The following is an 18,208-nucleotide window of genomic DNA, read 5'->3' as shown; positions in this document are numbered from 1 at the left end:
TGCTGTAGTGGGCTATACTGGCCATTAAAGGCTCGCGCCCACGTTAAAGGCCTGAGCCGAAGGAAGGGGCCTTTAACAAGGGAGCAGGACTTTAATGCCTGTATAGCCCAGCCACTGGGGGCAACATTCCACTACTAGAGGGCAGAATGTTCTAACAAATAAAACAAAAGCCTCACTGAGCCTGAGTGGATTGAAATTCCCTCAGGCTCCGTGAGGCTTTTGTTCACAGCAACAGCTGTGAAGGACAACATTGGAATGTTGGAGCTCCGGACTTCAACCAGCCATTAGAAGCCCTGAGTACTCAATTGTTTTCAACGGAGCTCCCAGCATTCCCATGTTCTAATATTAGTGGAATCTCATTCATGCTGAGATTAAAATTAACAGGGGTCTTTCACCCTCCAATTTCCCTGTACAGTGTTTTTTTCTTCTATGGTCCTTGCAGTTCCTGATGGGGACTTTGTTACCAGCTCCATGGGGAAGTCCAGAAGACTCATACTGTGGTCCTGAGTTGGTAAGATAGCTCAGTGAGGAAAAACATCTATTTTCGAGATCAGTGTGTAACCTTAAGGTCACAGGATCAAATCCAGCCGAGTCACTCAGCCATTCATCTTTCTAAGGTTGATAAAATGTATACCTTTGAGCTGATTAATAATTAACCTCTTTTATCACCACCGTGAGACTAGATCATTCAAAAAGTTCATATAGTAGTTATTATTTTCACAGTACAGATAGGGTGCAAGTGCATGGCTTTCTCATACAAGTGGTGTTCTGCTACTGGTATAGCCATGACAGGGAGAGGAGCATAACGTATTCTGTGTCAAGGTTTTAGAACTTTAAAATACTCACAAATGTATGCTGCTCATATAGGTCAGACAGGAACTTTGGGCCTCATCTAGAGTTTAGCGGACAGGAACATTACTGTGAACCAAACATGTTCTGGTCTGCCAAAATTGCATGGTATGGCAGATATGGGAAGGGTAAATGGAGAATGGCAGTCATGAACAGGGACACAACTCCTTGCACATCGAGGTCATTTGTTTTTCTGTAGAGAAATGTAGCTCCTGCTTTGGGAGTTGGGATTCTCTAAACAAAAAAGTATGCAGATCAGTAACGCTTAATACCGCGCCTGCTCAGCGAACCTTCAGGGCCTCATTTACAAAAGGTTTATGCAGCAAGGTGCTGCAAGCCATTATGCTGCATCATTTTAAAAGCACAGGGATACGCCATGTTAACAACAACACAATACACATGCTTCCCCCTGCTCTGGTGCACAATTGGATGCCATGTGCCAGCGCAGGCACCCTCGCGACATGTTGCAAGGGTGCCTGCATTGGGAATGATTGTTTTTCTGCAGGAAGGGAAACCTTCCTGCAGAAAAATAATAATTGATTACGTTTTTCTTTTTCTATGGGTGCTGTAGAATGCAGCACGCATAGAAAGAGGAAAAACTAAGAGAAATACAAGTATTTCTCCTCATTGGGCCACTCCTAGGATTATGGTGCATTCCCCGCTTTACAATACGTTCTGGGAATGTGTTAAGTTGTGTGGATGCTGCGTGGGAACACCCACAGCAACACCCATGGTACGCCCCTTGCATATACTTTTATGCGTGAAAGGGGCCCATATTTAGAAGCCCATGAAAGGTCATGCAGGGTGACTTTACGTGACCATGTAAATATGGGCAGGCACTCTGCGCCACCAGTGCGTCAAAAAAAGTGATGCTCCGGCGGCGCAATAGACTTGTAAATGAGGCCCTCGGTGCTGTTAGGGATGCTGCGTTGACTGCTCTCATCACAGCAGGGAAATCCCTGCCAGGCTTTTTAGTACTCTTTAAATGTAGTGGAGGGTCCTCTGCAGAACCAGCAGACTGCCCCCTGGGTCTAAATGATGCCCTTAGTCATGCACCAGCCAGATGTGACAATCCTCTGTTATATCTTCTGTTTTAAGGTCCTGCGTTACCCTAATTTCTCGTCATTCTCAACGAAAATTAGTCATGCCTACCTTCAATGAAGTACAAACTATTAATTGGCTCGTCAAGGATATGACCCTGAGTTGCATTGGCCACTTCTGGATGAAAGCAATACCGAGGTGCTCGATGTTCATCAGGTGTGATAATTATCACAAGTTTTTAGGGAAGAACATGTGAATCTTAGTGCGAAACGCACCAAAATTGCAATACCAGTTATCTTTACTCTGAATAATTTCGGCAAGTTTGATCTTCTGATATTTATCAAGAAACTTATATTTGCTAGAAGTTACCACACACATTGCAAATGTCTCATGCAGTTTCTGAACTTCCCAGCTTGCTTATTGCATGAGTGTCAGATCTCTATGCATACCCAATTCCATATAGTGTGCGCGTCATCCCTCGCAAAAAGCTTCTTACAGTAAGCATTTGATGCATTCATTCCTACATATCCTCTATTGACTATCCCACAGATTGGAACAGAATGACAGGGGACTGGACCTCACCTGGACCGTGCTCAGGTATACGAGGCCCCGCACTCTCCGTCGGTGCCACCAAACTGTCTCCCCCAAGCCTCAGGACAGTTTGGTGGCACCAACGGAGAGTGCGGGGCCTCGTATACCTGAGCACGGTCCAGGTGAGGTGAGGTCCAGCCCCCTGTCATTCTGGATCACGTTGAGTATCCATTGACAAGGAGGATGAGTATATAACTGTAGGTACAGGTTGTATCGTTCCTACAACTATTATATATACCCTTTTCACTTATTAGGTGGGTGTATTATTGGTTTCACACATTCATAACAGTAGCAACTATTTAAGATCAGTGGCCCTGATGAAAGCCAAGGGACGTTTTTCCCGGTAGGCAGAAACATGTTGGCCCAAATTGCGACAGTCATTTGTTCCATACTGTCGTTTGCACTGTTCCTGTTTTTTAATTAGGGGATGTGCCTTGTTCCCATTAAAGAGTCTGTTTAGACATATCACCCTATTTTATATTCACCAAATTCTTTTTGGTATGTTGCACTGTGTTTTCACAACTTTTCCTCAACTATCATAAACTGGCCAACAATTGGTGGTTCATAGCTTACTGTGGACCTGATCCAGTACAAACAACTTACTGTGTGGCATGGGGTCTAGATGATCAAAGGACCCGCCAGGTCACAGTATGGACGGCCAAATGATAGGACTGATCACTTGGTTTGTTTGATGGTTATCCATAAATAAGATGTTCTGGATTTTGTTGACCAGTTTTTGAGTGAGTTCTAGATATTACAGTTCGTGTTTTCTGCACCCGTGTTTCTCGCTCTCTTTCTTTGCCCCTTAGAATTTGTGTCATGGTGACTGTAGCACCCACTGACATAGTGAAATACATGCCAGTTTGGCCAGTATACTTGGCTCATAAACCTCCTAGGTTCTTGTTTGTTATTCACTCATTTTTGGGAACCAGAACTTGCTTTTTCTCATCAGATCGACCCAGAGCGAAAGAGAAAAAACACAAAAAGGGAAAAGATAGTGTCTGTAAGTGTACTAAAGAGGCATGAGGTGGAATCAAGAGTATGCAGCCTTGGTATTCAGCACCCTGACCTCCATAACACAGGCAGAGGGCTTCTGTGCACAACATTGGGCGCTGGTGCATATTCTTTTACAAATGAAGCACAAGTTAAGAAACAGTGGTGTCAGCTATAACTCAGTAAATGAAGCTCTGCAGCAGGACGTCAACATGGGACCCGGGACAAATGGGGGGGGGGGGGTCGAATATCCCAGAAAATGGCCTAGCCCAATGTAGGGAAATATGTGAGGACATCAATGTGCCATTTCCCCCAAAGAAGAATGCAGGCCATCTACCCTCCATTAAAGGCAGGACAATGGAGGAAAACAAAGGGAGGAAGTCTGACCAGGTTGCACAGCCATCAACTTTCTCTGCCCTTCGTGTGACAGATGAGGGAACGCAGATTTTAGGTATGTGACACTCCTGCAAATTTTACATGTGTGCTACATTTACTATTTATCACTGGTTAGAGGTGTTTGGGTTGCTTGCAGTGGTGGCTCCCCCATTGGGACGTGGGGGCGTTGCCCTACTGCTTGGTGTCCGGACGGCCTTGTTGTGGTCTTGTGGTCACATTTTTGTCATCCATCTTGATTTCACCTCCTTCTCGAAGAGGGTGGGTGATAAAATGGTGTGAGTTTCTGGTGGGCGGGAGTTGTAAACTCTGGGTGCTGCTTCAGGGAAGCTTTGTGAGTAGCGCCTACTTTTCTTGCATCTCAGAGGCTTGAGTAGAAGGGAATTTACAGTGCGAAGTGTGCGGCTGCATTCTAGATGATGAGGACATGCACTAGATTATTAGGGGGCCATAGTACACTGCTTTGTGTGTCTGGCTTCAATGGTAAGCCACTGTATGGATAGTAGGGAGGGCTTAATGTGGTCAAAAATATTAGTTCTGTTTACTTCCCTTGCTGCACGTTGAATGCCACTTAACTTAAGAGAGTCCAGGTGCACTTTTGGAGTTCCGATTAGGGTGGCAATTCCTTAGTCAATTATGAATGATTTACACCAGAGCTTGGAATACAATCTTCAAGTCTATTGGCGATATTAATTGTTTCTTTAGCGGACTCAGTTGGAAACGAGGATTTCCCGTGGCTGCTCTGATGTGGGCTTGCGTATTTCTTTCATTATTTATTACCAGTGAAACACCCTGGTTGTAATGTACAACGCCTGTTTTTGAGCCTGTCGGCGTCCTTTCCCAGTATGTTGACTTGAGGTTGACATTGAAAGGGAGCTTCCCGCTCTGTTTCAGCTGGGTTCCAAATTCCAAAGCCAATCTTTGTTGTAAACCAATAAAAAATGACGGTAATGCAGTGATATCCTACTGATACGGCAATCAGTAAAAACAACATAACTAAACATCAAAAATGTTGGTAAAGAAAGGTAATGATTTATGAAAGGCGGCCCTGAGTTACACAAATTGCACTGTGCCTCGTGGTGCAAAGAACAAAGAAAAATCCGGCCTGTGGTTGACACGTGAGGCTGTTGAGAGCAAAGTGTCAATATTGAGAAAATGTGCTGTGTGATAATCAAGGTTCCCATGTTGTCTCATCATTAAAGTTCTTCCCACTGCACGTGTCCCAGAAAGTGCAGCGATGGACTTAAGTGGTCATTTACACCTCTGCTTGTCCGTCAAGGGTCAGAGGCCGTGGTCCCCCTCAGCCTGGTGGGGATTCTTTTCATGGGTTTACTGAGCAGGCGCCATGTTTAAAGAACCCAATTGGCAAACGCTTTCGTATAGAGGAAAGAAACTCCCAAAGTGGAAGCTTCTTTTCTGAAATAAACAAGCATTGAAATTGCAATAGGTCTCGCCTTTGATTAAGTTAAAGCCATTTGCTTTGCTAATGGTATTGTATAGCAAAGCAAATGGCTTTAACTTAATGAAAGACGAGACCTATTGCATTTTTAATGCTTGCTTCTCTTGTGTGGGTGTATATAGGGGAACAGTAGGGGGTGGCAGCGAGGGATGAAGAACACATTGGAAATGAGCATTGTTTCTGCCTGTACCTTGAGAGAAGACAGAACGTTGCTATTTACTAGTATTTTAACATAGGTCACCCGTCCTTGCATCTGTGGTCAGTCCACTGTCCCTGACAGATAAATATTGCTATTGGAAATACAATAAGAGGGTTGACTTTCTTCGACAATAGGATGCTGGCTTTGTCTTTAGAGAAAAGGCACCGCAGGACATTGGTACATCTGTCTTGCGCACCGCTTGAACGGCTTTGGAGTATAGGTTTTGGGGTAGATGGTGAGAATATTAAAATGCATAGGTGTCCAAGTTGATTTAATAAAAGTCATAATTGCAAAATATTATTAAGGTTTGCCATGTAGAGTAAATAGTGGAAATTTGTCATATCTTGAGAGTATCCACATTTACTATAACAAGCTTATGCAAGGCAAAGGCAGAGCTTGTGGCCATCATATTTGATTTTGAAAGTGGAGTATTAAAATCATATTGTGCTTTTTTCCCCCCATCCTTCCTAATTTGACAGTACTGGTTCCACTATCAGTTTGCAAACTAGCAGCTCGGAAGGCCTTAGGGTCCAGAAATGTTGCTTTGGAATATGAAACAAATTTGCAAAAACTGCTCAACTAGCAAATCTTTGGGTTGGTTCATTTGACTTTCTAAACATGTATTGTATATACTACTGGCTCTGACCACCTAGAAAAGCAAACATTTTCACTTGACTGAAATATTTTTATTTAACCATAATTTTTATTTTTTACTTTGTCCAACCAAATTTATAACGCTTTTCGCTAGGCTCCTGTAGGTCGTGATGAGGTGGCGCGTGTTGTTGGAAGCGCTGTTAAGTGTATCCTTGCTAGTGTATGTTTTTCTGTTGTTTTATATTTTTAAATTGCAAGTTGTATTGCTAAAATATTCCAGGCCATGTATACATAGACATTTGTACAAGAATGTGGTTAATGTTTTTGAGCAAGAGTTGTCTTTAGACTTCTGTATAATCTGCTACTCGCAGTGCATGGCCCAGGCATCTATGCAGTGAGGCGCTTATATTCCAGAATAGGGTTCGTTTAAGCAGTGTGACCTTTGACCATCCAATGCGCACAACTTAAAATAAAGACTTTTTGCTGTGACTTACTAGTTGGCCAGCACAGTGTACCTAAAGTTTGAGCACACTGTTCTGGAAAAGACTTGTCCACGTATCGATTTCGACAATGTATTTTTTCCAAAATTGTACCAGTATCATTTCTAGTTTTTAGATGTTCATGTAATTTGTTCCATTCTTTGTAATCCAGGTCAACTTATATATGGAATTACAAATGTATAGAATCAGCTAAAACACTAAGCTGTTGGCGTTTGAAAAAACCCCCACACAATTTGGGACGTTTGTGTAGGTACAACACGTTTGAAGGTCAGCAGAATCTTTTTACATACATCTCTACCAGCACAGAACAATATTCGCAAAATATTTGCATTGATTTACAACCCTTATTGGTTAATTAAAAAAAAACTCCATTAATTAAATTTAATAGTCGAGATGTGGGCATTAGCAGGCTATGTGCAGTGTTTCTTTCCCTTTCTGGTGGCTTTAATGCATCTATTTTGACGCTGGTCAATATGTAGCCTGCATCTTCAGTGTCACAATCTGCCTTTCTACATTCCTGATAGACATTGTGCCCGTGCATCCAATTAGGTGATTAGCAGGCTGTGCTTGCATTAAACCACAGTAATACCAGAACGTAAACCCAGCTAAAATGCCCCTGCTTTGCACACAGGAGTGTTTTTGTCTTCTCTGGGAGCCCAGGGGCCTGGTATTAAATATGCATGTCTCCAGATAGTAACTGTCAAAAAAGATGAACGGGGTAAAAATGCGTGTGACCTCAAAGCCAGGCGTGGGTGAGGTACAAGGGGGCGAGAAGTGAAGCGAGACCGAGGTGTGACACATCCAGCAGCTGGAAGACAGAAGAGACGGAAGATGGACTGGCTTTACTGGCGGCGAAAAAAAAAGTCGCCAGAGTGTCACGCCGCCAGTAAAGCATCCAATCCCCGCGTGCACATCTTCTGTCTCTTCTGTCTCCCCGCGTGCACGCTTTGGAATCGTATCGATTCCAAAAGGCCCTCGTCATGGCAAGAGCAGCGCATGCGCGCTGCTAACACCAGACGAGACCTAAAAACAAATGCCCCCAACATGGAAGGATTTTTCTCCCTGCGCATCATGCCCTGCTACGTTTGCAGTCAATGACTGCTGCCCTCAATTTCAAATGGCATTAGACAAGGTATCAAATTATAGCAATTTAATTGTCCTGTTGTTTATAGCAGTAAAGCGTGTCAACAATTGGGACTGGTGTGTTTGAACACATTTATATTACAGATACCCCTATAAACGATTTACAAAGTCCTCAACCTGCTCGAAGGTTGCGGTGCCGAATACCAATGATTCCACCTCCTGCCTCTTTAAACCACCACTAGACCTGCAGCAGCCGCCATAAACAAAGCATGGGGTAGCGCGGAAGCCATCGCGTGGTGGGAAGCGAATTCCATATAAGAAAATATAAAAAACAGACCTTTTGCTGCTGTGGTTGGCCGCCTCTAGCGTCACGTCGCGTTCCCATCCCTCCTTTTCCTGACTGGGTCCCAGCAGCCTTTGGGACCCAGGCTCCCATCCAATCCCCGTGCTGCAGAGCAGTAGGGCTGGAGAAACCCTAAGTGCGCATGTGTGTTTTAGTCGGCCTGAGACGGCCGGCCAAAACACATATGCACACTTTGGGAGTGGAGTGCACGTAGCACTCCTCCTCCCCACTCCCATGCCTAAGCCCCGCCCCTCCCAACACCTCTGGCAGAGTCTGCAAATATAAAAAAAAATGATGCAAGATCATCGTTTCATTTTACATTTGCTGGCTCTGAGCCCAGCAGTGTGGCGACGCTTCCCAGCCATTGCGGAGAAGCCGCCACTGCACCGGACCCTGCTTGCCTCTTTATCTCACTCATGCAGGTTCTTTTTCATCCATGCTTTCTCCCTTTGTCTTTGTTTTTCAGTCTTTCTCTTCATCTTCCTTTTATCCTTGTATCTTTTTCTACCTCTTGCTCCAGATGAAAGTCGAATGAGAAACAATGAGGGCCTGTCCCGAAAAATGAGTGTCTGTGGGTCCCACCTGCATCCACAGCACATGTATTTTCGGTTCTGTGCTCAGTTTGCAGTAGTAGCAGTAGATGAAACATGGAAATCAGTGGTATGTTTGAGAAGTTACTCAAATTTCGTCTGGCAGAAATATTGTGTCCGAACTATGATTTACAAAAATATAATTCAATTAGGTGTAGATTTTCTATTGTCAACTTTAATGAACAAACTTTTTGAAAAAAATATTTAAGAAACAAAATTTTTGTCAATCGATATTTGGTTTGCGATGTTTTGCAACCATACCTGGAAACCTATGAATATAGTTTTGTGAAAAGTGGTAAATTGCCAAAACGCAGAGGCGGAGGTTTACTCATCAAGCATTTACGAGTTCTCCTCTCAGTCAGGCCCAAAATGTCCCCTTAGGAGTCACCCGTTGGACTCACATACTCAGTGAGAGTGGACCTCTTTCTTGTTCCAAAAGCTTTTTGTGGCCTACACTGATGTACCAGGTGATCTAGAATGGAGGCAACAGAGCAGTGACTACTGTACTCAATCTCGGGCTTACTTTTCAGAAATCGGCGAATGCAGAGCACAGATTTTTTACCATGCGAGTTTTGGGGTAAACTGTGGGGTAGACCCTAAGAAGTATCCCATAATCTCTTATGACAATTTTTCTGTATATTCAGCCTGTGAGGGCAACACAGGTGGACTAACTGAAATGTATATTATAACCCACATAGATTCTCTAATCTATTTTATTTTGGGAAAAAACGAATCGCATTATTTTTATGCGTTGTAGCTGAGTCATCATATTTTATGCTCAACTAGGAATTGTAATTTATGTCATTGAGATTAGCCCGTGTGTATGGCATGTGTATTTTCCTATCATGTATCTTTCTATGAGAAGGAATTTCATAGAGGAACATTTAGGGTTGTTGAGTAAAACACTGAATATGCTTCTTGTGGGATCACACTAGAATGTCCTTCCTGGCTTTCATTTGGTTTTCAGATAGAGGCGATTCATGTACCATGCATTGGTCGGTGGAAAAGCTATGATGTGTGCTACATTCTGTCATTGATTCAGTTTAACGCTCTATTGTAGTGTGTTGTTTACAATTTTCTATGCTGTATCTGGCGGAATACTGCACTGTGATGATGGTGCTATTTAGTGACAGTGAGGGCATAATACTTGTTTTTTTAGCTTAACGTTTGCATGCTCTACTAGAGGGATATTCCAACAGTGGTCTACAAGGGACAGATCATGCCAGATTTCAGGATAACCACTGAGTATGTCAATGATCCTAATCAGATTCAAGGTTTGTTGTTTCTCCAGCTTCCTTTTGAAATTCACCACTGTGGTTACTTATATGCACACTGAATGTGTCACATATCCCGTTGTTTACACCTGTCATTGCAATGGTAAACCGGGCTACTGTTCTCTTTCGTGAAGGCTCTGTCATTTCACTGAGAATATTGACTCACTTCAAGGTATCATTCTCACAACAGCCCATAACCCAATCACTTACAGATGATCTCAGCTTGCTTCGGAAGAAATCAATGTTTGCGAAAAAGATCGGAGAGGGGCATCTGAAAATCTTCAAACCTTCCATTTCATAGATCTAGGAAAAGAGAGAAGTAGTTAATGCATGGGGTGCTCCAAACTGCGATTCACACAGAAAACTGTGCTAAAGAGCATAAATGAAACAGGAGACATGGTTTACATCGAATGCGGTACAACACATTCCATTACAACGCAGTTGTCAAAACAACTGTGTTGTTAAAACGCAAAGCATTACATCGCAAGTCGTTACAACGACTTGCTGTAGGGGGCAGAACGTGTTGGATTTACAATCCAACACCTTCCCTGCTGTTGCACAAACTGGAGTAGGAATAGTAAATTGTACTATTCCTAAATCCAGCACGCCCCCTACAGCAAGTCGTTGTAACGACTTGCGATGTAATGGTTCTTGTTGTAACAACACAGTCGTTGTAACGATCGTGTTGTAATGGAATGCGTTGTAGCACATTCAATGTAAAGGGATATATTCAAATGAAACATGCCGTTGAATGAAAACTCATCCTACTCATCCGTCAAAGTGTATATTAGTGTTCATACATTTGTGCAGCTCAATGTACAGCACATAGGAACATCTCATCACCTCTCTGTAGTCTTTTCTGTTTCTGTAGATGTCATGGCCACCAACATTAGCCTCAAGGGTGCAGAGTGGACTGTAAAGAAAAAGAGAATAGGTTGTTTACGAATTACAAATGCATTCATAGTGTATTACTAGCTGGTTTACAGATAAATACAGCATACTGCGGCACACAACTAGGGAATATTGCTAAATTGCTCTTGCCAACCCTATAGTGCAAAATACCCTCCTGTATTTTAGCTGAACAAACATGAAGCAAAGTGTTGAAGTGGATGTTGAGGGGGTGCATGTAGGTAAGAGGCTACCAACGGGGTGAGATTAGGTACCAAAGATTGAAAAATGGAACACTAATGCATGAAGGGGTGTTGGATGGAGTCAGCTGCAGTGGAATGAAGTGTCTGGTCACAGCACTGTGTGACGTTGGCTTGATTAACTCAGTTGTGTAAGCTTTGGTTGACAAAGGAGAAAGTGAACATATCAATGAGGACTTGCCAATGAGTAGAAAGTGTTAACAAAGGTGTAAAATTGGAGCAGCAGTAGATGAAGGGTGAGGCTGTGGCGGGTGGACACAGGAGCAATAGAATGGAGTAAATGTAAATGGTACTGCATAAAGATGTTGCAAGTAATGGAAGAGTGTATCAGCAGAGTGCATGTGAGGTTTCCCCTATGGTACCTAGAGAAGGATCCTGCTGCAGACCTTTACAACAGAACCAGGGTGCTACAGCAACAAACCTTCTAAGAAAGAAATCAATTTTTAGGGTTAAGAAAATCAATAGAGCTTGTTAATCAAAAGTCACCGGAGATCCTATACAATGATGTGCAGGACCACATTGAAGCGTGTACCATCTTAGATGTATTCCACCAGAACTAAGAACCCAGCCTTAGCATCAGGAACACCCAACACTTAACCTGTGAGGAGCAAGTTAAGCAACAGAGAAGGAGAAGCATTGGATAGCTCCTTTTTTAATTGGGCATTGCAAGTGGAATGCAACAAACCATCAGACACATTCTATTTTGCCATCATCCTGCCTCAGCCTATCCTTACACGGATACATTGCAATGGCTTTCTTTTAAAGGTGTAATTAAGGAAAATCCTTATTATTGGCTGTAAAGTCTGTTATGAGACTGGACATTATTTTGGGCTACAGAACACATTTAAGTACTACTAAGACCAATCATGCCTGAATAGTACACAATAAAGACAGATTGCAGGCATATCACAAAATGCTGGACTCATAATTTTAGTGAGATGTTTTCACTTTATTCAATTGTTTTGCTCCTTTCTTAGTCAATCTTTTGGTGGTCTTTTGGTGTTGGGGTACATTTTTGAATCCGTAATATATCTGAGAGTTGATCACACCAGTATTACAGACAATGTTCCTGTTATTTTTAATGTGCCATTTTAAATGCTCTCTCACAAGCAGCAGATCCGTACACAAGCTAGTTCTCATCATTGCCAATGTTTTTGTTTTTACTTTATAATTACTTTAGTTGCCTTTGTGTTTATAGTCTGATGTGATAGCAGGCTGCTTCTGAAGCACATTCCATCTTTATCAGATCCCATCTCCTGTGACTGCTGCTGTAAATTCCCTTTAGAGTGCTTTGGTTTTCAGACTGCTGCTATTTCACTGTACTAGATTGTACATTTGAAACTCTTCTGTAATAAGTTTTCCTCTTTTTACTTCTTCCTTCCTTCCTTTCTTGTCTTCATTATTGTCTACCTTCTTTCTTCCCTTCCTCCTTTCTTGCTTTGTTAAAAGAAAGAGGCGTTCAGTCAAGGCCAAACTGATTGACTTTTTTTTAATCTGTTTTAGCCAAGTCCTTTGAAATTTACTAAAATTATGTGTATAACAGTTACTTATAGGGGTTCAGCTAGACTTCATCCATTAATCTGTGCTTGGTGTCATGCACATTTTCTTCCACCCACTCCAGCATGCATTAGGGCTGGTGGAAATAATGTATCAGTGCACTTAAGCCATTAGCTGACTTCTCTTCCAGTTACAGCATGCCACCCCTTTCACGAGGAACACAGCCACATACAAAATAGTTCCCTTTAGTGCCAGGGAGTACTGTGGTGATATGTGTTTTTTTGACTGAGGAGGGCCTGATATAGTCTCAAACTACAAAGGTTTGCAAAAACCATGACAAAACAAAACTAGAATTGCCAGGAGGCTGGCGGCCAATGCCAGACCTGTTGGCTCTGTCAATGCTTGTCTTCCTAGTAGCTCATTCCTGCTCTCCCTGACTTTACTGGAATGTGTGCATGCCCTCAGAGTACACTGGTCTATTGCAGTTTTCTGGATAAATCTTATATCCTTTCCCAGGGCAGTGAAGCCCAAAGTTAGTGCAGCCTTAATAATAATCATATATTCTCTATAATTATATATATATTTTTATTTTTTTAATTTTTTATTATTGAGAATCAGACATAATACATGGTACATTGGAGTACACAAAGGAAAAACAAAAAAAAAGGAGGAGAATAAAGTATGGCATTATAGCATTATACAACATGTAGTTTAGATACAATACTAAATAGAATTGAAACAAAAAAAAGACATGTATAACAGAAAGAGAGTATCGTATTTCTTTACAGATATCATTGTTGTATTAACATAAAGTCAGACCGTAAAATCTATTTATTTACCCTACTCCTTGTCTATTTCGTTCCTCCATCCAAACAATAAGTGGTTTCCAGATATTCATACCTCTTTTTCTATTTTTTGAACCTTTACATTTATATAATGCAATTTCTTGTTTCCCAATACAAATTAGTCGATTTAGCCACTGATGAAAAGTTGGTGGTTTGGAATCCTTCCACACTGTGGCAAGCAAAAGATGTGCTATTGCTAAACTTAAAAACACAAAATCTCTTTGCGGGGTATCAATTTGCAATGTTGCATCAAAACCCAGCATCATTAGTGTGGCAGTAATCTTGAGGTTCCTCCCAAATGTCTGTTGCATAAATAATTCAATTCCCGTTTTTAACTCGTCTAATTTAACACAAGAGTAGAACATATGTATCATATCAGCTGGCCTGTTTTGACATCTTGGGCATCTATCCGAATCTCTCTTTCCCCATTTGAAAAGTTTCGCTGGTGTATAATATAAGCTGTATACAGTCTTATATTGTTGAGCCTTCAAGTTAGATGCCATAAATACATTTTTGCCTATTTCCAGGACTTTATTTATATCAACATCCCCGTCGTTCAATTTGGCTGACCAATTCGATACTGTTTTCTCTAAATCATTAGATATACATTTTTGCAATTCCTGATAAAATTCTCTTATTCTACTTTTAGGATTACCTATAAAATGAAGTATTAGTATAGGATCAAGACTAATATTCTCTTTTGGGATACCTCTCATAGAATTCTTAATTTGTAAGTATTTAAAACATGAATCGCTTTGTAAATCATATTTTTGTGCAATTCCTATTAAACTACGCATCGCTGAGTTTTCATAAACAACGGTCAGCATTACAATCCCCTTTTTTTCCCATTTTTTGCCATATCGTCATATATATTCGTGTGTAAGAGATCAGAATGCCACAGTGATGTATATTTTGTATATCTATTAATCTCACATGTTTTCACAATCTTTTTCCAGTTTCTAATTGCACATTCGATACATTTATATCCTTTCCTTTGATATTTCCTCATATCGCTTTGGCATTTGAATAGCCCTGCTGCGGCTTCCCCAATTGCTAATTCATAAATAGTAGGTATATCTGTCTGTTCATTTTGTATCTTCTTATGATAGTATAAGATACCTAGATTCTGCAGGGCCGTCGCCCAGTAGTATAGTTGTATATTTGGGGCATTCCAACCACCTTGATCAATCGACTGATTCAAGTATTTATAAGCGCGACGAGTTCTTTGGTAACTCCAAATAAAATTGATAAAGATCCCTACAATTTTCCGTATTTTTCTAGTCATTAGTTCTATGGGAATAGCCCGTATTAGATATAAGATTTTTGCAAAGATTTTCATTTTAATTACGTTTATCCTGCCAATTATTGTGAGGTGTAAATAATCTAATCGCTTCATTTCCCTACTGATGGAGGTCATAACTGGGTCTATATTTATTGTCCAAATATCCCCCATTTTTGCTGTTAATCTTACACCCAAGTATACTGCAGACTCCTTTACCCGGGAATCATCCAGTATACAGTGAGATGAGCATATGATTTGTCTCTTTGTGCTATTTAACAAATAACCAGATCTTTTCCAGAATCTTTCTGCCAGTCTCTCTACCTCTATAATTGTCTCCCGTGGTGCAGGTGTTATTAGGGCAATATCATCAGCATACGCTAATATTTTTGTCTCATAATTATGAGATATTACCGGTTTAATTATGGGGTTATTTAAAATCAAGGAGATAAAAGGATCTAAATAAAGTGCGAAGAGAGTTGGGGAGCAGGGACAACCCTGGCGGGTGCCTCTCTCTATCTTTAATCTTTTGTAAGTGTGACCCATTATCTGGTTTCTGGCATATGGATTGTAGTATATAGCCTGGATAGCCCGTATAAATCCTGGTCCAAAGTTTCTCTCCGCTAATTTATCCCACAAATATCTCCAGGTCACCCGATCAAAGGCTTTCTCCGCGTCTAGGAGGACCACAGCCACATCTCTCTCCTCAACCTCCGCTATGTCTAATATTGATATTGCCCGTCGAGTGTGGTCTGTGGTCCCCCGGCCTGGGATAAAGCTGTGCTGCCATGGTGAAATAATTGCAGCAATGCTTTTCTGTAATCGGGTGGCCATGATTTTTGAGTAGATCTTTACATCTGTATTCATAAGTGATATTGGGCGATATGACGAGGGTGTTTCTGGAGGTTTATCTTTCTTTAAAAACACAACAACATCTGAATCTTGCCATGAGCTAGGGGGTATTCCACGATATTATACGCCCAAAAATAGATCTTGCATCAAAGGTATTATTTGTGTTGATATCATTTTATATAACTCAATTGGAATCTTATCTGGCCCAGTAGCTTTGCCAGAAGAAAGGGAGAATATTGCCTGCTGTACTTCTTCTAGTGTGATTTCTTGCTCTAATTCTAGAGTCATTTCACTACTTAACTTGGGAAGGAATATACCACAGCTATCTATATCTTGTAAATCATCTTGCTCCATTTGATCTTCTATCATAGGTTCTGCTTGATATAATCTACTATAGAAATCCTCGAAAATGTTAACGATCTTCACAGAATCAGATGTCACTGTCCCATCTAAATCTTTCATTTTCGATATATTATTTCTAACATCTTTCTGTCTCGTCCTCATCGCAAGTAGCTTCCCCGTTATTTCTCCACATTCATATAACTCCTTCCTATATATCTGAAACTTTTGAGCAGCTTTTTCATAAAAATATTGATTAATATCAGCCTTAGCCAATACAATTTTAGACAAATGTTCTTTTAATACATCTTCCGATGTCCCATTCTAGATTATTTGTATATGTTCTGCTTCCAGTTTCCCCAATTTATGGATTAGATAATCCGTTAGTTTTTTCTGTTCTCTACGATTATGAGCAGCAAATCCTATGAGTTCCCCCCTTAATGCAGCCTTATATGAATCCCATACTAATGCCCGGGAAGCACTAAATCTATTACAGTCAAAAAAAGACTGTGTCCACTTCTTGATATACGTATAAAATGTATCATCTAGTAATAGTTTCCTATCAAAGGTCCATGGGGATTGCCTACTCAAACCCTGAATTTCCTTAATTTCCAGGATTAGTGGGTTATGATCGGAATATAATTGTGGAAGTTTCGCTATATCTATGTTGTCTAACCATTGTACAGGTGCCAAAAAATAATCCAAGCGAACAAACTTTTTATGGGGATATGAGTAGTATGTGAAGCCTGGGTCATTCTGATGTTTTTCTGCCCATACATCCATAAGCCCATGAATACCTTTAAGTATAGAAACTGCTTTAAACACCTTAGGCTTTCTCCCTGTATATCTTGTGTTAATGATATCCCCTCCCATGTGAATATTAAAATCACCACATATAATCAGATAGCGTGACCATTGTGCTAATTCTACCGCTAGCTTCTCCCATATATTAGGGTCATCTAAATTTGAGCCATATATATTAACTACAGAAAATCCCAATGATAGCTCCATTATGGCCTAGCGACCCCACTTATCTGCTTTTGTTCGATGTACTACTCCCCTCTGATATTTAATATATGTGGCAACACCTCTGGTTGTTGTCGTTTGGGTAGAGCATACTGCTAAATTATAGCCTCTCATTTCAAGACATTTTTTGTTTCCCCACGGAATATGTGTCTCTTGTAGGCATAAAACATCAGGATTCAATGTATTAATAATTTCAAACACATTTGCACGTTTTGCCTTGTCATTTAAACCCCCCACATTTGATGAACATATTCTATATCTAGCCATATTCTCTGTTTAGGATGTTCTGTCTCTCCTTCGTCATTGTTGTATATGCTGTCTTTACATAGTATGCCAAACCCATTTCTACCTCCATCTGTACATGTCTGACCTTCAACTTTTCTTTATTTTTCTCTAACCAAGACCCCCACCCTATCTACCCCTATTACTGTCCCCCACACCCCCTGCCGTGACCCCACCTCTCCACTCCCCCCTTATCTCCACCCCCCCTGTGCTGCCCCTCCTCTCACCCCACCCACCCTTCACCCCATATCTAAGGAAAAAAGGGCTTATAGCCCTTATCGATGGAAAGAGACTTTACTCCAGTCCCCTCTCTACTCCTTTTTTAAATATTGCATATATATACCAGTAACATTATATTTCATGTTCCCAGTTATATCAATTTTCTATGCATTTCAAATTACATTAACCCCTATTAAATCCATAGATGATTGAATGATTTGATATGCTGTTATCGGGCACACATTAGTTCTTATATCACACATAATCACATAGTGTCTCAGAGTGTATCCAGATATTCTTGGCCTTGTATCTCTGATATAAAGAAACGGGTATGACCTTTAAAGATTGTTTTTAGAGTTGCCGGATTTAGCAAAAAGACCTGTGCACCCTTATTCTGAAAGGGAGAGATTAGTCGTCTCAAGTGCCACCTTCTCTCCACTGTATGGTGACAGAAATCAGGTCTCACAAAGAACTGATGGCCTTTCCCTTGTCGTTTTTTATTGGGTCGCTCAAGATCATACAGAGCGTCTCGTGCTAAAAAGTTATTCAGATTAATCAGAATGGCTCTGGGAAACCTTTCTGTTGCCGAAGAACCTTTTTTCCTCTCAGAGATCTTAAAAGAGAATCTATGAACTCTCTGTAGCTCTGTAGTCCAGTCCCACATTGTTAACTCAGGGAATGCTTCCTGGAAGAGATCTAGAACAAATTTGTGAATATCCAATCCCTCTGCCCCCTCCGGTATCCCTAGTATTCTAAGGTTGTTTCTCCGGAGTCTATTTTTCAAATCCGCAATCTTTATCTGCATATCCTCA

At 41.0% G+C, this 18,208-nt stretch overlaps 1 protein-coding gene across 1 annotated transcript in view; it reads right to left on the bottom strand.

Annotated features, from left to right (window-relative positions):
• The window catches only part of LOC144822567 (chloride anion exchanger-like), a 327,927-nt gene that overhangs the window by 67,578 nt on the left and 242,141 nt on the right, over window positions 1-18,208 (bottom strand). Inside the window, exons 14-15 of the mRNA XM_078680252.1 lie at window positions 10,753-10,822; window positions 10,120-10,212 (exon numbers count right to left, since the gene is read on the bottom strand). Of these exons, the coding sequence (XP_078536378.1) occupies window positions 10,120-10,212; window positions 10,753-10,822 (163 nt within the window). The remainder of the gene's footprint in view (window positions 1-10,119; window positions 10,213-10,752; window positions 10,823-18,208) is intronic.

The sequence above is a fragment of the Lissotriton helveticus genome, chromosome 1_1 (genome assembly GCF_964261635.1).
Source record: "Lissotriton helveticus chromosome 1_1, aLisHel1.1, whole genome shotgun sequence".
Lineage (NCBI taxonomy): Eukaryota > Metazoa > Chordata > Amphibia > Caudata > Salamandridae > Lissotriton > Lissotriton helveticus.
The sequence above is the reverse complement of the archived record's forward strand: the minus strand, read 5'-3'. Positions and strand labels throughout refer to the sequence as shown.